This window comes from Stegodyphus dumicola, chromosome X2 (assembly GCF_044657685.1).
Source record: "Stegodyphus dumicola isolate Sdum_Otavi_A_Nest chromosome X2, ASM4465768v1".
Classification (NCBI taxonomy): Eukaryota; Metazoa; Arthropoda; class Arachnida; order Araneae; family Eresidae; genus Stegodyphus; species Stegodyphus dumicola.
The window spans coordinates 110,079,496-110,106,801 of record NC_140781.1 but is presented as its reverse complement, the minus strand read 5'-3'; the positions used below and the strand labels follow the sequence as shown (position 1 = coordinate 110,106,801).

Below are 27,306 nucleotides of genomic sequence, written 5' to 3'. Positions count from 1 at the left end.
TTAAAATAGCACTTGTTTACTAGCCATATGGAAATATTGAATTTAAATACTTTATCCGCAAATTTTGTAAATAAAGGTATTTAACTTTCTTTGTATTAAAATGCAAAAGCAAAATGAATATTTTACTATTTGGACCTTTAGCTGTACGAAAACCATCCAAAACGCTAAATTTTATGTTTTCAGAGTCCTACTTTCAGAGTTGAAACTCGTTTCATAAAACTTTCTGTCTTATTATGAGAAACTTCGAAACTAAAATTAATGTATCTGCGTTTTAAAGGCCTTATGGCAAAAAAAAGCTGAAATAGCCTGTCTCAAACAAGATGTAGTGTTGTGTTATCACTACAGTGGTATCAAACTGAAATAGCACGCCGGACCTGAAAACGGCTGAAAGGACAAGGAATTTTTTTTCCTTCTTTTGCCCCCTTTTTCGTTTTTAACAAAATAAAAATTATTTTTAATAAATATTATATTTCTCCTACTAAATATCTATCAAAACATACAGGCGTAAATAATGCTAATAATATGCAAAGAAAAATTCAAATTTATTTTTATTCTCTATTAAATTTATTTCTACCTGAAATCTAAAGTATGGTTCCTGAATGATATTTTTTGCTCGTCGCAAATTGTATTCAAATATATTGATAATAAATATTTCATTTCCAGACAGATATATATTTAAAGCAATTCTAACTTCTTTAATTTTATCATTAAATAATTTACTTTAATTTAAACTAAAAATAATTAAGTTATTAAAACTTCTTAAGCATATCAGGTTCAGTGTTCCTCCTTACTTGCTTTGGGAACATTAAATGACGTTACTCGGAACAGGGAGCTTACTAAAGCTATGTTCAATAAATGTGGGAAGTAGACAAGATACACAGGAAGGGTATACGAAACCCTTTATTTTTCTCTCTTTACAATGATTTCCAGACTTCGGAATACAGAGACCAACCACTTGTGGTCTGAACGTAAGAATATAAAAATATTAACTAAATTCTAACTAAACTAACTTTGGATTAATAAACAAGTGTCTACTTGAAGATTGGCCGTATATTAGCAGAAAGGCCGTATGTAGTACAGAAAACTGTTAACACTACGATACGTTTAAAATTATCAAGAGGATTAAACCTCTGGCCTTGAAGGCAACCAGCAACCGAGTAAAACTGCTATGGCAAGCGGCCTGCTCCTAATCACTCCTTCCTCTCTCTTGCTTAGCAAAAAGCCACAACTTAAGTACTTGGCGTTCGAAAGACAAATTTGCATAAATAAGTTAAAGCTTTTAATTCTGGCCGGAAGTAGAAAATAAGAAGTGATAGTAAAGATTTAAAATAAAATAAACGTTAGTAAAACTTAAGATCCTTACAAGCATAATAAAACTTAAGAATAAATAAGGACAACCCAGTCTCTTTCTCGTATTTATTACACTTTTCTTCGAAACGTAAATAAAAGTAAATACATTTGTACTAAAACTTCTTTATTTCTTACTCTACAGCTGGGCTGTTGATGGTGTTTCGATTCTGACAGAGATTACTAGAAATTATCTTCATCACCGATTGTAGATGCCCATGGGTCTTTTCTTATTAAATTTCAACTGAGAAAAAGAGGTCTACATGTTTCAATGTCAACTGAAACATGTAGTCCTCTTTTCTCTTTCTTATAAACTGTTGACATATAAATGTATTCCACAACAAAGCGATTATTCTTAGTGCGAGTCTTAGCCGCCGGGTGTCCGGATCCGCTCTCACCTGTCACCTGTAGTCTTGCTGTGGATTCTGATAGTGCTACAGAGCACAGCAGGATTCATGGGAGACAGAAAGAAGAGAAGTTTAGGATATCTGAGTAAATAAAGTCCCATCGAAATGATCTGTTTGCTGCTTTTAATATCGAATAAACACTTCAAGCTATTCAGTGAGCGTGAAAAACTGAAAAATTATTCGACTTCGATATGCTACGCAAGACATTAGTATCTGAAATTAGCATTTCAAATATTTAGGGAACTTAAGAACAGGGCCGGCACTAGGCATTTTGCTGCCTGTAGCAATCTTTGTAGATCCTAAATTCGGCTGCCCGCTGCCTCCTAAATTTAAAAAATTTTTCTGACCCTAAATTCTGCTGCATAGTATCCCCTATAAATTATAAAAGAATTGTCATATCTGAATTTGAATTTTGCTGCTTGATTCTAATAACTGTAAATGTTCTAAAAATTTCTCCGCCACTAAATCCTGCTCCTGTGCTGCTGCACCAGTTACGCTGACTCTGGCGCCGAGCCTGATTCAGAACAACCTTCAGGGTTTTGTGAACAACCAACAATTCTGTCTGCTTAGCAACATGAAAGGTGAAAACTTTGATTCTCTCAGTTAAGGTGTTTGAAACAGTCTGGTATTCGCACAATATATGCTAAAAAGAAATTCCTAGCAGTTCCACGTGAAAAAAAAAAAGAAATTAAATTTGTGTAACATGGATCAGAGAGCGAGAAATCTCGTGCTTTTGGATGAAAAAAAGCTGTTTCTTATCAATAGGCTGTACACTAGAACTTCGATGTTTAATTATTGTAAACACTTGATTACTTTCTGCGGTTTACACAGTCTTGAGCTAGCTTGATTTGATAAAAAGCTGGACTAAATTTTTGAGTTCTCAAGAGGACTTTTCTTAAAACAAAGCCCGAGCATCATGAGCATCAGCAAAGAGAGACAAACCAGACACGTGTTCCCTCCCTCAGAATCGAACAGAAATGTGTTTTTGTATTGATGCGTAAATAGTACATTCCGTAAATTTTACATGGGTTTTTGCATTGATGCTATACTTCATTCTACATTTTATTTGTAACCACAAAAATTAAATAATTCAATAAAACTTTATTGAACTAATTATTTGTCTCCAGTTTTTGCCGTCTTCTCTTGAGAATTTCGTGTGGACAACCATGATCCCAAGAAAAAGGTTAGGAGATTTTCCATGATGGGGGCGGGGGGGGGTCTTGAGTTCTTGATTCATTTTATTTAAATGCCTAGACTTTGACTTTTCCATCCATTCTTCATAAAGGACAGCTTGATGTTTCCAGAAATATGTGACAATGTTTCCAGAAAAAATATGACAATCTGTGACAACGGACAGCTTGATGTTTCCAGAAATATGTGACAGTGGTTTCATGCTTTAACCAGTGTCGTACGTATTGCAGTGAAGGAATTCTTTTAAAAAGTGCTATGAATGTGCTATGAGTCTGTTGTCATCTGATGGAAAGAATATCGTACAGTTGCAAACATACTTGTTCGTTTAATCGATATTGGCAAAGCAAGCGAGCGCTATTTCAAACATGTATAATATGTGTATGTGTATTTAATTATGGCAAAGCACACTAGGGCTATCTGCCTAAGGGGAGGGATGCCTTCATGGATGACTTTCTAAGGGAAACTGGCTCGTATACACGTTACACATGGAGAAAAACCACGAAAACACCCATGCAGCCAGCCCGTTCGCGGGATTCGAACCTCTGACCGAACTACCAGTGTTCAGCGACTTTACCGCTCGGCCGCTGGTGGGCATATTATTGTATAATATGAGTCTGAGATTTTTGCACTTTCAGTGCAAATATATTTAGGCACAATTTCCATCTGAATAAGATCTTTATAATTTACAGTTAACTTTGAAACGTGTAGAATTTAAACATGACTAAATGATTTGATTGTGACATGAAAAACTGAGTCGTCATTTTTCGTCCTCTAATCAACGAACTGTTTTGAAAAAGAAGGAAAATAGAGGGCCCATTATCCCTCCGAAGTGTACATCGTCAGTTAGGTTAAAAAAACCATCCAAGCCTTTGGGATCTAGCTAAAAAACGAAATCAGAACATCTCCTCCAAAACAGATGCTCTTATCTGTTGAACGCAGGATCCTTTAGCAGGCTTCGGATAATTAGCATTAAAACATAAGAATCATGTAGTTTGACCCTGTCTAAATGATCTGACATGATGTAGCCAAGTGCGTCTGCCACAGCTCTAAAACGAGTAATATATTTTTCATTAATTAAGCCCCCGAAAAAAAACTGTTTATTTGTTATTTTCTGATTCATTTAAAACACAATTCAAAAATGTATTTTTTCTTTTTTGAGCTCGATTTCTATTCATTGTGATAGACCGAAAGCAAGTAAAACAACCGCTGCAAAATTTAAAAATTACAATACGCGAAAGATATGCATACGAAATTCAGACTAAACTGGTTTTAATTATCTTCTAGATACTCGCATTGGTAAATCCTTGCAAATCCCATCTCTGGAAAACATGTTTGTTCCTGTAAAAGAGGGTTCTATAACTGACCACCATAGAAATCGAAAGAGTTTTGCGCAGAATCTATGCCAACTTAAAAATTCTCATTTACCTATTTTTAAATTATACACTGATATATTTGTCTTCCAGCCAGCTTTAGCATTATTAGTTTCAAAATGTGTGTGTGTGATTATGGCAAACCCTCGAGGGCTATCTGCCTAAGGAGAGAGATGCCTTCGTGGAGGACTTTCTAAGGGAAACTGGCTCGTATACACGTTACACATGGGGAAAACCACGAAAACGCCCATGCAGCCAGCCCGTCCGCGGGATTCGAACCTCGGACCGAACTACCAGTGTTCAGCGACTTTACCACTCGACCGCTGGTGGGCCCAGTTTCAAAATGAAGTCACTTAATTGTGAGTGTAGAAAGTTTCGCGCTTTCCGTGGTTACCTCTTTACCATAATATCGCTGCAGTAATGCATCAGGCCTAGGAGATGTGGAGAAGGCCAACAAAAAATGTTTGCTAAGTTTTCTCAGGGATTTCTAGCAGCTATCTAAGGTGATAAGTAGCAAGGAAAAGTTTCACTGTTTAGAGCTGTCATGTCAGAAATATGCAGAAAATAACCAAAACACACACACACACGAACAAACAAAAAAAAAAAAAAAAAAAACCCAAAAATAAATAAATAAATAAATAAATCACAGTAAGTAATCCTTTCTAAGCTTTAACTCCATAATTCTTATTTCTTTTTTTTCCTCCTGATTTACATTTAAATAATTTTTCTTGCAAATGGCAGTTTCTTTCCTGTTTTCTCCAACGATGTAGCTCACTTTTAATTAGTATACCATAGCAAGAAATAAGAATTTTCTTAATTATTCGTGCAGCTTCCTTAGTAGAGTTCACTTAAATTAATTTCACACTGCATTATCTTTTATAAAGAATTTGAATAAAAATGTTTTTGCTTGCTTTTTTACACTGAATCCTTTACTCGTATTTCTGCATTTCTTAATACTAATCGTTTTGAATAAGGTTAAGCTCTTCCCATGAAACAATCATATGCCAAATAAATATTTGTGGGAGTTCGAACAAATATACCACGCCTTTCACATACACCAACTCAAAGCTAATCTCATAGGCCATCGGTGATTATTTGTTTATTTAACAGTTATTCCGTTATTCTGTTTGCCTTATAACCTTAAGCATCATGAACGAAGTTACAATTTTGTTTCCGCGCCGTTCATGCATGATTTTGACACTTTATATTAAAATTTTCTGAAATTTCCTCATGCTTGGTTTGTTTTAAACATCAGTTGCCTCACTGGATTTCACGCTGATAGAACGCTTAATATCAATGTTACGCTTTGGTTCACCCGCTGGCATGTTATAAGAGTAGTATCACACTGGAAGCTTCTGAATTGTATAACAACCTATGGTATCGTTTCAAACAGGTATTTTTTCTTATTAGCATTGACAAAATTCACGGAAATATTTTTTTATTTTATAATTACACTTTAAAACTTGAAAAAGTACGCAATTTTTGAAATTCTATCGAAAAATTTAATGTAACCTAGCACTGAATGCTTATATATATACACACACACATATACTATCGTTCAAGAACTATATTAAAAGTACTTATTGATACTTGTTAGTGTTGTTTTATGTTTTAAATTATACGAAATAGAATAGTTTATTGAAAATATGCCATCTAGACTAAACGTTTATGAGGCTTCTTTCATATGAATCTCTGAACGTACAAGACTTATAAAATTCACAAATAAAAATTTGAATGCAAAACACATAAATATACTGAGGATTAAATATATGGAAATGAAATTTTTATTTTACATATTTTCAAATGTCAGGACTAACTTCTGTAGTGAGTCCTTAGATCATGCTTTCTGCCCCAACGTTAGGCCCATAATTGCCCGTATAAAATCATCACTTCAGTTTTGAAATTATTCGAAGCTGGTTGTCGGTTTCAGCAATTAACCTGTAGAATGCCTCTGAGGAGGAATTTGTTTCGACTTATTTAACTATGGCAAAGCGTGGGAGGGAATCTACCTGAAGGGAAGGATACCTTAGTGAAAGAATTTCTAAGGGAAACTGGCTTGTATGCATGTTATAGGTGAGGAGAACCATGAAAATGCCCTTGCACCCAGCCCAATCACCGGAATTTGAACCTGAGTCGGACAAAACAGTGTTTAGAGATCGTAGTACTTTTAGCCCAAGTTGAAGGCCGTCCTTTTAATATAATGGTGGTTGAACAATAAACCTTCAGGAAGCAATAAAACACATAAGCTCTATTGCTTTTGTAAGGACTAATCCTTTCCCATTTAGAAAAAGAATGTGTTGTACATCCAGTCAGAACTCATCCTCTTGCGATAACACTCAAGTTATAATTCCGTTACAATCAATAATTCGGAAAGAAAATATCCGAAGCTGGTCATCGGCTCTGAAAGCTAGAGAGTAGAATATTTCTTTGCTTGGAAAGGAGGTCCTGCATTCGAATTTTAGTCAAAGCTTGTATTCCTACGAGATAGCAAAATCTTACTTGTGGATTTCTAGCAAGATCTCGAGTAAGATACTGACAGTAGCAACTAATTTGCCATCAATTATCCCAAAGCTTTAAAAGCAGTTAATAATAATAAAGTATGATTTCGACTTTCGCATGATGCAAATTAAAAAAATTAAATGCAAATACAGAAGTAAACACAAATCGACTCTTGAAGTGTCTAACTGAATATGACTTCCAGCTGAAACACAAATAGCGCGGCTTTCTCAGCTACTTTAAACCAATCATAGAATATCACAAATCTCGCATTCAGCTTTCCAGAACATTCAGAGCTCTTCTTAAAAAGAAAAAGAAAAAAAAAAAAAAAAAAAAAAAAACGGTGAACTGACTACCTGCATGGGAGTTTTCGTGGTATTCCCGGAGTGTAACATGAATACGAGTCGGTTTCCCTTAAAATATCCTCCAGAAAGGCATCCATACCCATAGGGGGGCATTAGCCCTTATTTGCTTTTCCATAGTCAAAACAAACCAACTTGAACCATGAAAGAGACGCTGTCGAGTAATTAATTCACTCTCTGGCAGTTGGCAAAAACTATCAGTCATTTGGTGTATACCCTTCCCTTAGGCAGATAGCTCTAATGTGCTTTGCCATAATCAACTAAATCAAAACCGAAAGCATTTTGTGTATAGGTCTAGTGTTATCTAAATTCGTTTCACTTGTTAGGTTTTACTTGTTTAAAATTAATATCTCTCTCAGGGCAGCAAGTGATTATATAAAGCTGAAAATTTTAGACAAAAACCGCTATTGTGTCCGCTAAAATTATAGCAGGAACAATACCACTATAAAGTACATAGATAACGACAATAATGTATTCCCCATGCACATGAAGTTCTTACGGTTTTTGAAAAAATATTTAAAAAATAACATGAAAATATATTTCTTTACTATAATAAAACTGAAAGTTAATTACGATGCATTATTAACACTGAAATTCAAAATTTATTTATCAAATCTTATTATATGAATAAATATCTTATTATATGAATAAATAAGGCTAAAATAATGAGGCGAGAAAAGGCTTCTTTTTCAAACGTTACTCTTCACAATTATGTAAATTATGTAAATTATTTATGAAAATGAACCTTATTTCGTTAAGTAATTAAATTAATAGATTCAGAATATACTTTATTCAAGCTTCATTAAGTATGCAGTCTGAACATCTACCGTATTTACTTTCTTGTTTATGTCTGAAATCTATGGATGTAGTGAAAATCAATCTTTGTAAAATATTCATGATTAACAAGCGTAACTCAGTTTGAAAAATAACGCCTCAGAGATATATTTTAAATATTACTATACTGTGATAAAAAGAGGAAGCGTAAAATTTATGCGCAGGGTAATAAAAGAATGTGATTCTTCCGGTTCTTTAAGCTTGTGATAAAACAAAGTGGTTTAAACACTGCAAAACAAACGCTTCTGAATATTAAAAATGAAATAAGCTTGTCGCTTTTTGCGAAGGCATCATAATTTTGTTTTATGAATAAAGTATGACTCATAAAGCATGACATAACTTTCTTCAATGTGCAGCGGAATGGAAAGGAAAAGAAGAATAGAACTGTCATCCCTATTGTTATGTTAATTTATTAGTCCTTATAAATTTAACCGTTGAGAGCGTTTGAACCATTACACATTTTAACTAAATTTTTAAGGAAAAGATCTTCTTAGTGATAAAAATTCAATTGTTACGAAAAGTCGAATTGTGATGTATACAGTCTCGAAACGGGAAGTCGTGTTGAAGGAAAACAAAAATGTATATCAGTTTTAAGAGAAGATAATTTATACTTATCAAGTAATAAACACCGATTTTTAATATTGGCGCTCAGCTATTCATTTCAGCCTAGATTAACCTGCAAAAGAACAATGAATGTTTTTATTTCATATGAATACTTTGCCTTCCCGGCAATAAAATGACAAAACAGGAAATCCTAATTTCGCCATTGAATAAGTCATTTTGAGCCAATAACTAGTTGGGTTCAACTAATGTCACAATATGTTTAAAATGTTACTAAAGAACGGAAGAAGAGAAGGTAATAAGTTATGGACGCATTAGGTTATGGACGTACGTACTATGTTCCGAAAAATGAGAAACTGAAAAGTAAATTTCTTATCTAAGTTTAATTTCTTCACATATATGTCTTGAATAATGTGCCTTTAATGGACCTGTCTGATTTTTTATGTACAGTGTTAAAACATTATATGCTAATTCTTGTTAAATGAGCATAGTTGCTGATTCTATATTACTTCCTTTCAAACTGATGAAAATTTTAGCTTTCCTATTTTGAAGTCTGTTTTAGCTGTTTGAGAATTCTTCAAACTTTTCTTTTATTCCTTTAATAATACTTTCGATAGAAATCTCTAGTGAAATCTGAAGAACAGGATTTTGAATTGTAGAGCAAGAGGTACAGGATTACGTTAGTTTGGTTCTTGAAGATCGTACTAACATATAGGTAACAGCATGACTTTGCATATAGATGACAATACAATATAATAACATATTGGTGATAACACGACTTTGTCTAGCTACGTTCAAATTTCATAGAAGATTCCCCCCCCCCATGAGGGGCGAATCCAAGGGTCTCCCACACCTCTTTCTCTACCACCAGGTTTCTCAAAAGGTCTTTTAGCTTGACATGTTTTTTAAAGTTCTTCATGACGCAAAAACCTAACTTACTTACAAACATCCAAACCTTCTCCGTAATTCGAACCCGTACGCAAAGATATAGTAGCCAGCATCGCTAACCTCTGTACTGTTTGTGGCTTATTTGATTCTGTCAAAACGCGCTACGGCTATTTGTTTAAGAAGAGAGATGCCTTCTTGGAGGACTTTTTAAAGGAAACTTGTTAGTATCTACTTGACGCATGACCCGAAAACCATGGAAACGCCCATGCAGTCAATCTGTTCGTCTGGAATGGAAGCTAGATCAAAATTATGACTTTGCAATAGTTTCTAATAATGAAATTCTTCTCGAGATACGTAATTCCAATGAAATAACTTTTTAACAAATTAATTCACAGCATGAATTATTTTACTTTTGGAGTATGATGCATTATATATTCATTTAGCCACCTGGAATTACTGAAAATTTCCATAGAACATCCAACATTTATCTGCTGATTTTTTTAAAAAAAATTAGAAGACAGTTTTGAAAGAAGTATATAATCCTTCAGAGATATTTATAGCCATTTCTACTCTTATGGACTACAGTTGCAATTATTTCTTTACTGAAATTTGCTTGACTCTTTTTATACTTTTAAATTTCTTGACTATTAACAACTAATTTCTACACAAACTGCCATCCATTAATCTCATCTTACAAAAAGCATCTTGATGTTTTGAAAATAATTTATGTACAAATACAGGTACACCAGAATTTCACAACTTGTCTTACAGGTATAATCAACCTCACTAACTGCGCGGCTCCGCCCGATTTCGATAATGAACACCCCGGGGACGGATCCGAAAGTTTTTTATCCCTCTTCCCCAACCATCCGAGAGGACTTTCGTGTAGCTCGTATTTTAAATATCTCCATGCCGCAAACATATTTTACATTTACAAACATCCATGCTTTCTCCGGGACTCGAACCCGGGCCCAACGATATAGCAGTCTGCTTCGTTAACCGCTCTACCGCTGTATTGGCAGCAATTATGTACGAATTAATTCTAAAGCAGAGGTAAAGGTGTAATGTCAAGAGAATCTGTAATAATGTAAAACTCTTTTATCACTAATCTGATGTTTACAAGCGCAAATTGATTTTAGGGTATAACTAGCATCAAAGAAAGTTACCTGGACTGCACTTGATGTCTTCATAGATCATCTTAAGGGTTATTCTTATAACCTAATTAAACTAATTAAGGACTAATTAAACTTTCTATTGGCAATAAAACTTACTGTGTTGCTATGCTGGTCACTTATTTTACAGTTAAACAATGGTAAAAGAGTCTCTTATCTCATTTAAATTTTCCTTATTTTAATTAAAACTATGTCCAAAATAAAATAATAAAAAAATATATGTTTACTCTTTCTTAATTTTACACAGCTTTATCTCCCAGTTAAGATGATTTTCTTGTTTCTAATTTTGGTAACATTTCTTCATTCGTAAGTCTTTAGTTCTATTCTTCAGTTAAGAACTTATTAGTAATTCTAAATCAAGGAATATCCGTATCCGGCCTCAAAATAGAATTTGATATCGAGAGCTTCTATTGGTAGTTTTAAATTTTCACGTATGCATCAAATTAGAAATTTTTCACTGTTTTATATCCAAGGATTTAAATTTACAGGATACTTTAAATAAGTATTTAATCCTTGTTTTTCAAAGTGAAGCTTTTTTGAAATTTCATCTCTTGAGTGAAAATTTAAATAAATCTTAAAACAAAATTTTTTATTTAATTTATTAAAAGTTATATTTTTCCTTCTAGATCTGAAGTGAAGAAAATGAAATTAGGTTTCTCTCTGCCTTCTTTGCTGACGTTCTTACTGGTGAGTAATAACTCGTTTTGCATCTTAATTTGATAATTTGGACGAAAACTCAATAATTTTTTATTTTTGTAGAAATAGTAAATAATCATTGTAAGTCTAACAAATTTTTTACTCTTTATCCTTATTTTAAAATTTTAAATGCTAGACTAAATACAGCTTTAAATCACCTCTCGAAAAAGAACTGAATACGATAAAAATTTGTTTTTCACTTGTGCAATCCAAGAGGAATTAGATCAAGCTGTTAACATTTGTAGCCAGAGAACATACTAAGAATTAATTAAATTAATTGTTTGATTTTATTAATATGTTCTTATGTTCAATATAAATTTCCTTTTTTTTTTTTTTTTTTTTTTTTTTTTAAGTTTGTAAGGTTTATCCTAATTTTTAATTTTTTAACAGTTAATTTTGAGTTAAAGTCACTTTCCTAATTAATTTCAGCTTACAATTTCCTGCCAGAACGTATTTTCAGAATCGTGGTTAAATGCAAATGAAGGAAGAGCAAGTATTTAAAGTTGAAGTTCTACTGACTTCGTTAGCGAGCCACAGATTCTGACGCGCGCTCGTTCGCCTTTTAGGCTACTCTCTCTAAAGCTGTTTCTACGCTCGGCCGTACTTTAGGCCCTTGAGAGCTCCACCGTTTAGTTAGCGTTAAGGGGCCAACTCTTGTAAAATCTTGATAACTTCGGCTATATCTCTTGCGTTAAGTTTTATTCTTAGTATTCCTGAGTTCAAGCCCAAGTGGAGGCTTTGCTAAAGTCCAAGAAGGAGTCAACTGTTAAATTTATGTTGAATAATTGAGGGTAATTAACCCTTCGTACGTTTACGTTTCTATCTTTCTGAACTAAGCGATTATTCGCTTACCAGTTCTTAAAATTCCCTACATTAAGCTGTAAATTCTAGGTTGGAACACTACAGTGGCATCCGAACTAAAAGGGTGGTGGATGATGTTTCTCCAGACCCAGCAGTTGTCTATTGCGCCCCCTAAAAAACCCCAGTCGCCCTTTAAAAGGGGGAGTATATAAGGTATTTCTCCCGCATTCTTAGCATGCCTTCGTAGTGTAGTGGTCTGCACGCTGGGCGCGTATCCAGAGGTCCATGGTTCGATTCCCAGCGAAGGCGTTGCTAATTTTTCAATCACTCCTGCTTCCAATTAACCTAATGTCTCTACAAGCTTTAAAACAGACGTGACGGAAAAGACACTCAATAGCGAAGCTTAATTGATCTAAAAGCCTGTGCTGTTGGACAGCTTTTTTCTTAATTTCGATAGTTTTCGATAGTCAACTGCCAGTTTTTTAGCCTTTTGTATGAAAAATGGCTTCATTCGGATTTATCTACTCTGACTCAAGTCGATTATAGTATCCTGACTCAGGCTGGTTAAAGCCTGGCATCTCTTTCTTTTGATGCAATATTACAATTTTTTCGGGAAGCGTTTAGAATAGATAATACACGAAGAAGACAAAGTATCATTAAAAAAATATACATTTTAAAGTAAATTTCGTCTTGTGTGCATTAAAATATGATCAAGAAGTAAGTCTTCCATTTACATCGTGTAGACTCCAGATTCTGTAAGCAATGATTTGGCTGTTAAATAGTTGCATTTACATTATAGCTGTCAAATTCATTGCATACCACAATGTTTTTTAAATCATGCCATTTAGTATGAAAATGCATTAAATGATTTCCAGTGCTTGAAGCATTATGAAAATATAATACATTCTTTATGTAAATTGCGACGGAGATAGAAATGCCACCTGATTATTTGATTGGCCTAACTAATCATGCAAACATAAAGGTTTCTTTAGAAAAGTTTTAGCCAGTTATCTCTCTATTTGAGACCACTTCCTTAGCACCGCTTTGCTCTAATTTCATCATTTATTCTCCCTTTATTTATTTCTTGAACCCTGGAATTGACATAGCCTGGCTAACTCAGAAAAAGACGTTACTTTTGCTACCTTAGCAGTTGAATCTGGTTCTCGTTTGATTGTCAAAATATTTGTGGTTTAGATGGTTGATTGAATTTTAGTCTTTCTTTCTGTTATAAACTAGTATCAAACATCCAGAAAAAGTCCTAGAAGTGAGCAATTCATAAAACAGATATTAAAAATATGTCGGTACTTCACACAAAGGAAAACTTTAAACAATTGTCGCAATTAAGTCTTCCACGCAAATACACCTACAATATACCACATTAAACACCGCAATGACAAGCAAAGACCAAACATGCCTTCAGCATTATATATTGCGGAATAGCACAAATTGTAGTAACTTCATCCTTTCCTTTTAAAAATTTCAGTTTCATGGCAAGGGAAGAGTGATCGTCGCTTACAATAGTTTAGGTTTTAATTTTTCTAATTTTACTTTCTTCAATTTTCTAAATTATTCTTATCTTTTTTCTTTTAACAGTTCACCTCAAAACAGGAAATCTACTCAGAGATAATCGGGCGTTAATCTTACTAATTGCTCGAAGTTTGGCATACAATTTCTGTACAAATATTTACACTAAAATATGAGTTTTAAAGCATTACGCACAAAACAACTTTACATATGTAGGAGGAAATGTACATGCAAAATGATCTATGCTTTAATGCAATCGTATTTTAAATGCACCATAAAATGAGTATTTCAGTGCACATAGCAGATGTCTGACAAAAAGGGATATAGATTTTATTTTCATACGTTTTGATCCTAGTTCAGAAATTTCTTGTAGTTATACAGTTTCCTAAAATATGTTAGATAATTTTACAAAAATTTGTTTCAACCTTGGGTGTAGAAGGGTTCCTTAAAAATAAAATCTAACTTTTAATACGTCCATGGAATATCAAAATTCTGAGCAAATTTCGATCAGGCTTTCGTTTATTCAACACGAATTGTTTCCTCACAAAGCTATTTTCTAATAGTTCCTATACCACTCTCTAATATTCGAACGGGAAGATGAACGATTTTTCGTACTTTCTTGAATTTTTTCTGATCCTAAATACTAGATTTTGCTTCAGATAACTAAGATATAGGCTATATACAGGAGCAACTATTTACAATGTTACAATTAATTACTTGCATTTCACTTTCTATGCTATTTACTTGTATCGAATATAACGATAGATTATATTAAAATTTCGATATTCAACTATCTTAGCAACGACACGTTTTTTACTTTCAAATAATTAATATGTTTAACAGTTCAGCTACTAATGGGTGAAAATTCTGTTAAGTTCAACCTACTATTGTTTGTATGCTTGTTTAATCGATTATGACAAAGCGTGCTACCTGCGTAAAAAGAAGGACGCCTTCAAGGATGGCTTTCCGAAGGAAATATTTTGTATTCACTTTGCACAAAGGAAGATACATGCTTATACTTAAAGAAGCAGAAAACTGATAGTTCGCTTCGAGTTCGATCTGATTGCTGAACTAACTATCTGCGTATTTATCATTTTTTTTTCCTGACATATAAGATAAGTAGGAACCAGCTTCCTTTTCGATACTACCATTACTACTAGTATTTGTACTTAAATAGGCATCCTACAAGACGTAGATAATCCTTTTGTGTTAAACAAGTTGCCATATTATATTTACTTTCAGACTACAGCTGAGAGAAAAGTGTTTCATTAAACTCTGGACAAGTTAAATGAATTTTCAGAACTTTTCTAGATGTATTGCTCTTAAGGCGCAGAGATGATAACATGTCTCGGCTTAAGCACAAACGATTGTATGAAGATATTAGAAAGAAGAAAGAACGATCCCTTTAGTTCAGTAGTTAGATTCATGCAATTAATAATACTGCACGAATAAAACAGAATGCAAAACTCCTAACACCTAACTCCCGATAATGTTGTGAATAGAACATGACGACACCACGATCCCCTCAATTTGAATGTAGAATATTAAATTCACCTTAACTAACTGCTGAAGAACTTTTAAAGTGTTTCGATAATGCAATATTGCAAATATATTCAAACTGAGAAATCTACTCTGTTGACAAATGGAGTTCCCGAGAAAAAAGGGTACAGCTCAAAATAATTTCAAAATTATCTGTATTATTCAAAATAGAGTACACACCGAATATCACAGTCATGATTCCGGATGTGAGCAACTGTGAAAAACACCATTAAAAATATTTATTTCTTTGACATCAAGAAACTGCGAGAATTTCATATGCGGTCGTGTGTACATATCAACCGACGCAAATAGTTATGCTTCTGCATTGTTACGTGGCACAATATGTAGACTTGTATCAAATGGCGAAAAAAAGGCATTGACTCTGTGGAGAAGTTTAGATTTTTCGAAACCAGCAAACATGAAAAATCAATTGCGCTCTTGTCGAGATTCAAACTACGGATTTTCGAGTAGCTAGCTGTACAGGCTAACCTGTTAAACCACAAGAGTGCACAGATGAGAATGCGATAATTCCTTCATTCTTTGCTCATTTAAAGGACTTGTGGGGAAAGACGTGAGACCCATTTGAATAAATATAGCCTGTAACGAATTATCATCTACGACGTTTTAGCTTGCTCCGCTGTAGAAACCATTAGCTTTTCGAAATCAAAAATATAAATGCTCAATTTTTCCCTTCCTGGCAGGTAGCCACAGGCCTTCGAAATCCTAGGTGGACGTGCTAACCACATACAGCACACACGAGGAAATGAGATAATTTCTTACAATTCTACTTTCATAGTTTTCTCATTATAATAAAAAGCATAATACGAATATAAAAAAAAACAATTGCAGTTATAGCTTAGAAACATTAAGTTCAAATATTCAATAGAAATGACTTGTCAAACTATTTAAACGAAACTGAACATAATACGAGGGCCATCCAGGAAGTAGATTACGTTTCCGTCTGTGTCCGCTAGGGGCGGGGCTAGCGCGGCCATCTTGGGGTCAGAGCGTTGCGCAGCTCAGTCTGCATCTAGCCGTGCTAGTGAGAGGTTCGTGCTGTGCTCCGTTCAGATACTGTGACGGTTTGAAATGTCTGCGTTAATTGAAAATCCCGCGAGCTGCGAGGTGCGCTCAGTAATAAGGTTTCTGACTGCAAAAAACTGTAAACCGATAGAAATCTATCGGCAGCTTCGTGAAGTGTATGGGGACAACATTATCACTGAAGGTGGAGTGCGTCAGTGGGTCATAAGATTTCAAAATGGCCGAAGCAATGTTCACGACGAAGATCGAAGTGGGAGACCCAGCATAGTGACCGCCGAACTTCTCGAAAAAGTCGATGCTAAAGTCCGTGAAAATCGAAATTTCACAATAACGGAACTTTCTTTGAGTTTTTCACAAATTTCGCGAAGTTTGTTGCACGAAATCATCAGCGAAAAGCTTGGTTACCACAAGTTTTGTGCAAGATGGAAGGCAAGAAGAGGTAACGAAGTGGTTGAAGGCGCAGGCGGCCGAATTTTTCGACGAAGGAATTTCCAAGCTCGTACATCGCTACGATAAATGCCTTAATTTGTATGGTGACTATGTAGAAAAGTAGTATTTGAGTGTGGCTTTCATCTGTATATAATAAAATTTGTTTCCTATACTTTGTTTATTTTTTTATTCCAAAACGTAATCTACTTTCTGGATAGCCCTCGTATTATAACTATTTTATTCATAAACCAAAACCATTATTACAGAAATCAGTTTTCCATGAGCAGTTAAGTATTTGCGTAGACATTCATTGATTTTAAAGCAAATGAAAATTAAGTTCTTACCAACATTCAACACCTTTTCCATAAATTTTCCCATCTTACTCTACAGTCTTTCCCATAAATTGTTTCTCTTATTTTTGTTGTTTTAAGATTTAGTTCTTGATCCCGCTTTCACTGTTCACTGAACACAAAACAAATTAATTTCTCAACATCCATCATTTCTTCGTGTTGAAAAAAAGAGGAGGAGGCGTTTGCACACAATGAACGATGATACTGAATTGTGGCCCCCAAAACGCTTGAGAGAGTGCTTAATTGTTCGTTACATGTGAAAAGTCAGCAAGAAGTTTCCTTGAATATGTTGACTGTGCCTTTAAAATAAATAAATAAATAAATAGTAGTCAGATTTCCTACCTAGTTATTGTTAAATATGACCAGTTTTTAAACAACTATTAATGAATACAGTGATTAATGATGACCATCAGAATGCTACGAATTTTGGAAACATAAATGCATTCAAATTTTGTCTTATATTGATACTCAGATAATGTATTTTTAGGTGGCCCAACATAAACCGAAACGGCCATGGGAGACTTCACTTGCTCTGAGTTCGGTTTATCTTAGGCAACCCGATAAAATAATCATCAGAATGTTACGAATTTTAGAATCATAAATGCATTCAAATTTTGTCTTATACTAAGACAAAATTTGAATCATTATTATTAATGCATTATCAGGTGGTTCGACATAAACCGAAGCAGACACGGAAGATTTTACTTGTTTTGGGTTTAGTTTATCTTAGGCCAACCGATAAAACATTCATCATAATTAAATCATGTGCGAGTAAACTATATTTCTTTTACTTACAGATGCCAGCATTCACTTTTTTCCAGGAAATTCTAGCATTCCAAACAAAAAGAGGAAGAGCATCTCACGTCATGAGAGGCTTCGGTAAGTCTGTCTTTAAATAACGTATCTTAAAGCTTTCATTGTAACTGAATAATTTCTAGCTACATGTAAAACAACATAATTTAAAGTAACTTTTAAATTTATCAAAGTGAATTTCCAAAATGTCAACATGTACCTAACTTAAGCATTCAAGAATTATCTCTATTTCATTTATATCATAAAGTCATTGCCCGCACTGCAGATGAGACGAAAATTCCGTATAAAGTAAGAGATCAAAGATTGTGAAATAAAAGATTTTTTTTTTCACTTACTGCTTGAAAACGTATGCTTGCTAAAATTATCTAGCATAAATATAACCATACTTCTATATTTTCGATTACACATTCAAATAATTTGTAATTAGCATTTAAATAAAAAATTTTATATTTTGAAAAAATATAAAGGAAAGCAATTTAAAAATTAATTCTCATTTGCTAATTCAGAGACACATTTTTTTTATTAGTTGTAGCTTGTCTCCATTGTATCACAGAAATCACATAACATTACTCATTAAAAATGATTGAGAGATCATTCAAGAATACTTCCTTCAAGATTACCAATTTTTGATAAGACAAAAAATACTATTTTTGCATAAGTTTACAATCAAATGTTTCTTGGTTCCATATGCGTCATGTTACTTGTGTTTGACATATGTTTATCTTTACTGAACTTAGTTAAGATTTTTTTTATTTGCAGTGTAATTTGTTTAATTCAACTTGTTGAACATTGTTATAACGGATATCCAAAATATCATATATATGATGTTAATCATATAATATAATATGATGTTAATCCTCCATATTACTATCCTAAAAGCTCTTATACATAGAGGAATGTCTGCTACAGAATTTCGAAAGCTGTCTTAGATCTTATGATCTTGAAAGCTCATCCGATTCAATCCTTTATGATAAGATTTTAACTCGTTTACGCCGTTAATACGCCGCAAGTCGGACTGACCAACACGCACCCAGAGTTTTGATTGGATTGAAGAATTTTAAGGGAACAGCAACACATTGAATTCTTCATGTTAGATAAATAGAATTTTGTAAACTATTATTCTCATCTTCAGTATTAAAAATCATGGGTGAGTCGTGTCCACTTACTTTGGCTCTTACTTTATCATTTACATGTTGGCTCGTGTGACGTCCAACCGGTATAGCGAAGAGCCCGGGTTCGAATCCTGGAGAAGGCATAGTTGTAACTATCCGTCCCCTTCATAGCAGGCAACGGTGGCCACCTGTTAGGTGCTTCCATAATGAAATGACCACCACTTCCGGCCCTTGTAGTTGGCGCAAGGCTAATTAAAAAAAAAAAAAACTTTGATTTATGTCAGATGACATAATCATTACTTTCCTCTAGCACTGACAAGCCATAGATGTACTGTGCCTCCTCGGCTGTTCGTGGTTTTCTAATTTTTTTAAGGTACCTACGGTGGCTGATTGAGTGAGCCTAACAAGCATTGCCATCTCCGAAGTTTTCATATAAACTTGCCCAATTATGACAATTTAACATTTCTCCAAATCGTACAATTCCATTGCATTTCTTAACTGAAAAGTAAGAGTAATGCTAATTAGTAGAGCCCATTATCAAGCTTTATTTTTCCCAATTAAAAAACTAGATGTGTACATTTCATTAGTTGTTTTCATTTGCATAATAACACATTGTTCTTAAACAGTTTGGCTCTAGTGCGTAATCCCTCCCTGAAAAAACTTTCGCTATGTTTGAGCATTCCGTCAGCAGCTTGAGCACTTTTATAATAACATAATATGGCGCTGCCATAATTATTACGGACACAGCAACTCAAAATATCGTCAGTGGCATTATCAGCATTTCATTTTATCAAACTGCTATTGGCAAACGCATTATTTTAAAAGAAAAGCCCACAAAAACTAACTACTTAAAGCAAATATCATGCGTGAAACCATCGTCTCAGGCGAATAGGAAACTATTTTCTGACAAAAAGTGACACATATTATTCTAATTACCCTAGAAGGTGAATTTATTACATTTTTTAAAATTGTTTTAATATCAACAAATACTTTAAGGAAAACTCTCATTGAATAGTTAAACATTCTAGAATTAATTTTTATAAATTGGTAAAAACCTGAAAATTACTCAAGAGAAGTAAAATGTATAAATAAATACCGTTACGACGAAGAACATATTTAGAAAATAAATATCTTTTAGACGAATTTGTACAAGAGGAAACAATTTTCTCAGTTTTCTTAACCTGTTCCTCAACATATATTCTCTTCTGAAAATATTCACAACAACAATATTCAGTTCTGAATCTGCTATTTGAAAATAAGTTGCATTAATACACAAAACGGTGTTTTTATTAACAGATATACTACCACAAGAAATTGAATTATATCAGCCGTGTCGATCATCTTTTGACTGCCTAGTTCATATTCCGCATAGTCATTGTGACTGGGATAAAAGGGTGTGTACTTGTCAGCCTTATCACGTCCCTTTCAACAACACCATGTGCTTACCAGGTGAGTGAAACATCCTTTTTATGAGCTAAATTATTCATTGCTTCACTTTTTGGGTGAAATTTTTTTTTTACCTAAAATTCTATAACTTATTGTAATCGGCATTCATTATAGCGATAACAGATGAATAAGTACAGGGCTTAATATCTAAAATTGGAAATCTTTGTGAATGGCTGTCTGGAGAAGTGAAATTAAACAAAATAATAAAGAACAGAAATTAAATTAAATGTAAAGAGCTAAATAAATTAACAAATTAATTTAAATTAACAACAGATATTTAAATATCGGAGCACATTCTATTCGCTGCTCCGACTGAAATTCCAATTTCATTCATAATCTGAGGAGTGCCGGAGTCAGGTTCGGGAGGAATTTAAGTTCTGAATAATTAAATTAAATGAATGTTTCTGTAATGCTAGATTCATTTGCCTCAAGCGCTACACCAGAGGTATAGCGCTTGAGTTGAATATGCTTAGTTATAAAACATCTGCTAGCACTAGAATATTCCCACATATTCTTATGCTGCATCAGTGCAATTTCTAGCTGCACTAAAATATAAGAATTTCAGAAACAAATTGCTGATTTTTGAATACCGTTCGTAAAGGTTTTACTATATCTACTTTCATATCACTGTTTGATTCTTTGACATCATATGAGTTCTATTATGTTCGCAATATTCAGAAAAGAAGGAATAAACTAGCTAGTAAACCCGCTACATGAGCGCGCCTCTTCGAGCAAACAACCAATTTATAAATAAAATTTTTGTTGCCAAATTAGAGTTTGCAGAGTTTTTAATACCTCGCAACAAACCAAAACAATCAATAATGAGTATCTCGAGCAACCCACAGCACCAATTCATAAATAAATTTTTGTGTTGCCAATACAGCATTTTCGAAGGTTTTAATTAATATATCAGCTGATTAAAATTGTTGCGAAGATGAGAACCCTCGAAATGGCTTCTCACGAATTTTTTTAATCTAGGTTTACCTCTCTCGAAACTCAACGCCGTTATGGAAGAGATGATGTTGCAGACAAACAGACCTGCACAGATTTTAATATTGTTACGAATTTTGTGCATATATAGATAATTTGAGTGAAATTTTATATGAAATAGTTTTCTGAACACTGAGTAAATGGCTATCTCGTTAATTTGGCGAGATATCGTCAAGCCGACAACGGTTTTGGTGACTAATTTTTGACACCAAATTTGACGGGAAGTCGCCAAAAGTGCCCAAACTTGGCGATCATTCGGAGACATTTGGGTTCGGTGCCTGCACCGTAATATGTATTGTAATTGAGTAACTGTAATTGTTGATCTGGTGTAGCTGCAACTGTAATTCGGCCCTCAAATACATTCCAGTAATTTCGAGATGCAGAAAGTATTAGAAACATCTCGGCGGCCGGGTGAAAACTATATAAGTCCGGAGAGAGCATCTGCTCTCAGTTGTAGCTGTGAGTTGATATAGTTCAGCGCAAGTGTGGAGTACTGGAATACCTCTGGGTTAGCTTCGCTCCTTAGATGCGCTTTGCATTGCGTTTTTTTTTTTTTTCAACGTTCTTAGTCGTTTCAAGTGTAAATACTGATTTTACTCAGTGATACCGTGAAGATCTATATGACTATTTTTGTGGAAAACTCCAAAACTATGAAATGTTACTATTGATAAAATAAATTTTATCAACCTATTACTTCAACCTTTTGCATTCAATATACGAGTATTACGACCTCGTACGCACGCAAGAGTAGTGTACATAATCAGCGTAAATAGTTTAACGTGTTAATAGCACAATTCATACAAAACAAAGCTTGAAAAACTAAAAGTAGATTTATATGACAGAGAAGAGAGAATTTTTTTATTTTTAAGATTTTCCATATTATATCATCCTTTTCGAAGGATTTTCAAGAAGTTCCATTTGATTTGATTAATTTATGCTATTCTTAAGAACTGTTCTTAAGCACGAAAAGTTGTAGTTTGATTATATGAAATAACTCTTGATGTTCAAACGTAATACCGTAGGATGACCTGAATGCATTATCAACATACTGGATATCTGCTATTCTTACCATCGGTTTATTAAAGGGATTCTTTCTTTGCGAGCACATATTCCGTGTAGCTTAACAATAGACTACACTGAGATGCATTGACTATATTATTAATCTCTTTTTAGTACTTACTTTTTAATTTCTTAACATCACATTGGCACTTGATAACACCTCTGAAAATTACTGATTTTTTTCTCTCATTGCTCACAGTTTAGGAAACATTATTCTGTATGAAACTATTTTCCCCAAAATTTAGAAGTCCCCCCCCCAAAAAAAAAACAATTGAGTTAATATAAGAAATACATCAGCCTATAATGAACAAATCAGATAAGATAACAGGTCGTTAAAGGAATCATTTAAGCATTAAAATTTTAATTCCCGTACTCCGTAATTATAATAGTCCTTTCTTTGTAGCTCTCAGGCAGCTTCGATTTTGGCTGCTTAAAAGTTATCTATATGACTTAAGCAGAAGTTTACTTCTATACTGACATTTTTGGTCTCTACTTGAAAAAGAAGTGTATTTTCTCGTAGTTACATGAACTTACTTTTGCATGAACAGAAAATTTAATGTGATCAGTTTTAACTCTAAATGTTTAAACTCGCGAAACTTTGGAGTTTTGAGCACAGACCGATAATGTACGGCCGACGAGCACCAATCCATCAAAGGCAGCAGTCAGTGTCTGTTAATATTTATTAACGTCAATTGACCGGATACCTCTTTGTATATTTTCCTTTCTCTTTTTAGACGAACACGTGTCGACTCGAACAGAAAGGAAAAGCAGCAGCAGCTTTTAAATCAACGAAACTATTTTAAGTAAATGCATATATTTTATTCGGTTTTCTAACATGATGATTTGAAAACGTTTTTGTGAGTGCAAACTCTCTAGATAGCTTTATTTTGGTATCCCCCTCCAGTGTGTAAATACACTCTTCAAAAGTAAAACTGCAACACCAAGAAAGGATGCTCTTAGCGTAATGCAAATTACAGGATCGAGAATTGTGAGATGGATATGCAAATGATTAAAAAAATCTGACACGAAAAATCATTATAAACCAATTTATTCAGCGTCTCATGTGCCCACCTCGGACAGCGATACAGACCGCAATCCGGCGACGCATGCTATCAATGAGTTCATTGATGGTTGCCTGATGTAGCCTTTGCCAAACCACATCCATTGCTGTACGCAGATCATCCAGGGTTTGCAGCCGTGGTCCTCGGGTAATGTCACGTCTAATGACATACCACAGGTGTTCGATAGGATTCAAATCTGGACAGGCTGCCGGTCAAGGTAGGATGTCAAATCCAGTCAGGCTGTTAAGAGTATGCGGTGCGACATGAGGCTTGCCATTGTCTTGCTGGAATAGCGTATTGGGTGCGCCCTGCAACCAGGACAGAACAACAGGCTCCAAAACTTGCGTGACGTAGCGATCCGCTGTCAAACTGCTATAATGTGTACCAGGGGCGTCTTGTGATCAAACATTATGCCACCCCAAACCATAATGCCCGGTGCAAGGACTGGTGTGACGTTCGGCGAAATGGGCTTTTTCGTAGCATTCTCCGGGTAACCGCCGTATTCGTCATTCCTCCACAGACAGAAACGAGATTCATCCGTGAACAAAACACGATGCCATTCGATGGTCCACGCACTATGAAGCTGACACCACACCAGGCGTCTAGTTTTGTGTTCAGCAGTCAATGGTGCCCCTGTGGCTGGTACCCGTGAACGTAAGTGTACTTCATGCAGTTTGTTGCATATAGTTTGGGTGGACACAGATCCACCTGCTCCTGGAGCAAGCGGTTTCGGATGTCACGTGACGTGAAGAAAGAGTCTCTAATAGTTGACCGTCGAATACGCCGGTCTGGTCGGGCAACTACATTTTTGCTTTTTGCGATAATCGACAATGATATTTTACTTGAACGTTAGAAAGCTGTTCATCTTAACACGAGTTATTTCGTAGCAGATAATATTTAATTACCGAATGGCGTTTTTATTATGGATCATTTATAAAATAGAAATTTTTACTCTGTTTTTAACGCACTCCAGTGCGTGTTAGATACTCCGATTTTCGTATTCTTTTTTCTTTGCCAGGTTTTTTTTTCCTTTATGTCTCCTAGGATTATACACAGGAAAGTTACTAGAACGTTTACGTTAATTCTGCTGTAAAAATGACAATCTTTTGCTTGAAAAAAATCTTATAGAACTTTTCTGAGGCGTAAAAGTAATTAGAGATATTTTGATAGCAAAATATAACTGTTCATGACATAAATTTTAGTGTTATATGATGATGGTTTAGTGATCATAAAAGCTTTTGTTCTTTACAGCTTAGGTCTACATAGCAAGTAGGTTTTCCTTTTACTAAGTAGGAAAGTTTCACTTATTTAGTATATTTTCGAATAAAGTGCAATTATGTTTCGTCCAATTAGTTAAAAAATATAAATTCATATAAGAAATTTTAATTGCATTTTAATCGATGCATTATTGTAGTCTAATAGTATAGATTTCTCGAATTAACTATTAGTACATACCTTATAGTTCATATTACTTAAATACGAGTACTTCTTCATTCTTTCTTTTGATCAAATGGACTTCAAGTAACTTAACGCATAATTTCAGGGGCGTAGCTAGAGGGGGCAAAGGGGGGCATCTGTACCCGGGCGCAGAATCCAAGGGGCGCCAAACTGATGTTACGACATTTTAGAATTAAATGTTTTCCATCCTTGGCAAGCAGTAGGGGGCGCGAAATCTTCAGTTGTCATTGGGCGCTGAAAACCCTAGCTACGACTCTGCATAATTTCATGAACATAAATAACTGTGCGTAAGTTTGTTTTGTAGATCAGATAGAAGGCTACAATTTGGTTTTTCCATGTTTTCCTAAATGAACATAATAAAGCTCAAAAGGCTTCTTCAGTGACCTGACAGGCCATGGTGGGCCTTTGAATTCTTTCATTCCAGGCTGTTCTCGTTTAGTCTTCAGATTAATGAGTTTTAAACAAGACAATTCTCTCTCTAGACCTATCATTTGAGTTTTGGTCTCTCTTTCTTTCGAGTGCATGTTGCCTTGTTCGCGAATATTTGCTTGGTAGTTCTATATTCGGACATTCTGATTAGGTGACGAGCCCATTTTAATCTTTGGTTGCTCATAAAATTTGTGATGTCTGGATGCCCGTACATCCTGTACTTTTCTAGATTGCTTCTTCTTCTTCTGATGCCATCTATTTGAATGGAAGTTCAAAACTACACTCTCTAAATACAGTTCACTGTTAAGAGAGTAACTTCGTATAATTTAACTTAGTCTAAGTAAATAATATAGGGAATTTAATACATGGCATTATCTTGCTTTTTCCCCTTTAAATGACTTTAAATCATGTAATCTTTCGGGAGCGAGTAATTTTAAAAATATTAAATTTAATTAAAAAAATATTTAAAGTATTCGGGAGTAATTTTAAAAGACAGTTCCAGAAAAGTATGCTGTACTGAAAGTGATGAAGTATTTACTGGTTGATAAAGTGATGCAAGTTAGAGATGTGAGATTTGAATAGCTAATTCTTTGGTATGTTAATTTTTCTAAATACAGTATCCGATGCTTATTAAAATAACTTCCATTCCAAACGTATTTGAGTTTATTTAGCGGCTGAGTTTAATATAAATAGCGATTTGTATATTGCAAACAGAGATATCAGTTTTAAACTTTTCAAGTCAAATAATAACTAACAAATAATTCCTTAACTAATCCTAAAACGATAGTTAAAAATTAATAATAAAATTAAACCATTTATGCAATTTTCAAATTCCTTTTTACTATTTTATAAAAGTATTTTCATAATTACGTACTAAAGGAAATTTTTGACTTTAACAAACAATCCGTACTTCTTTTGAACAATTCATCAATACGTTTCACTTGTATTTTCAATTTCATAAACCTGCTGGTAGCATTTTTGAATTCAAGATTTTTAGTATTCTAGATTCGATTGACACTAGCATATCATCACTTTTTTCTATAGCAGTTTCGCTGTCAGTTTCTTCAGTTCTTTTAACACTTACTGTAATACAATAATCAGTTTTACACAAATTTTCTTAACATTGTCGTCAGTTTACACATATTTTAATATGAATCGTCATAACTTCACTGATTGTCTAAAACATTAGCTATAGTTTTCAGTTCCTCTGAGGTTTCTACATAAAAGCAAAAGTTTCGAAAACAGTTTCGGTACTTTTCCGTATAGCCGGCGCAAATCTCGCCAAGCAGACTTTATTAGCGACAATACACAGTATACACATAAAAAATATTAACATATGTTATTTCTAAGGAATTTTTATTTTGAAGGCATAAACATTTTAATATCGTTTAAACTTTTGTAAAATGACAATAAAGACAATAAATTTGTAAAAATACATTAATTTAAGAATTTACTATGCTTTCATGGTACAACATCTTGATTCGCAGTTTCTTATCACGTGACCCCAAGTGATTTTATCTCACGTAAACTACGCTACAAAAATATAATTCTCTCAGTAATTCTCTACATTAATATTAAATTCAATCTTAATTTGGAATACAAGTTTAAATGCAAGAATTATTTCAATTCGTACGAATAGCTTACTCAGAAATTTTGTAAAACCGCAGTGCTTTACTTCGCTATAGTCTATTCTCATTTGAACTGACGAATTTAACCCTTGACTTTGCCTTTTCTATATTTTCGCCTTCCGGTGAGCGGTGTGATTGCACTTTAACTGACTTAATTACCGCGAACGGCCTTAGGACCTTGAACTATCTGGTAAAAATTGTATGTAATTGTATGCCAGTATTGAAAGAAACAATCAACTTGATAAGAAATGGCTGCTACTTATGTTGAAAAGGAGGCGTACAAGGTTCCAGCAAGGATATTC

At 34.1% G+C, this 27,306-nt stretch overlaps 1 protein-coding gene across 3 annotated transcripts in view; it reads left to right on the top strand.

The window, feature by feature from the left end:
• Positions 1–27,306, top strand: part of LOC118189345 (uncharacterized) — a 182,496-nt gene that overhangs the window by 80,037 nt on the left and 75,153 nt on the right. For 2 of the 3 annotated variants that reach the window (XM_085809432.1, XM_085809433.1), the window contains exons 2-4: positions 11,255–11,315; positions 17,806–17,887; positions 20,230–20,382. In XM_085809432.1, the coding sequence (XP_085665558.1) occupies positions 11,271–11,315; positions 17,806–17,887; positions 20,230–20,382 (280 nt within the window). In that variant the 5' untranslated portion in view covers positions 11,255–11,270. The remainder of the gene's footprint in view (positions 1–11,254; positions 11,316–17,805; positions 17,888–20,229; positions 20,383–27,306) is intronic. The other variant, XM_085809434.1, reaches the window with a different exon arrangement.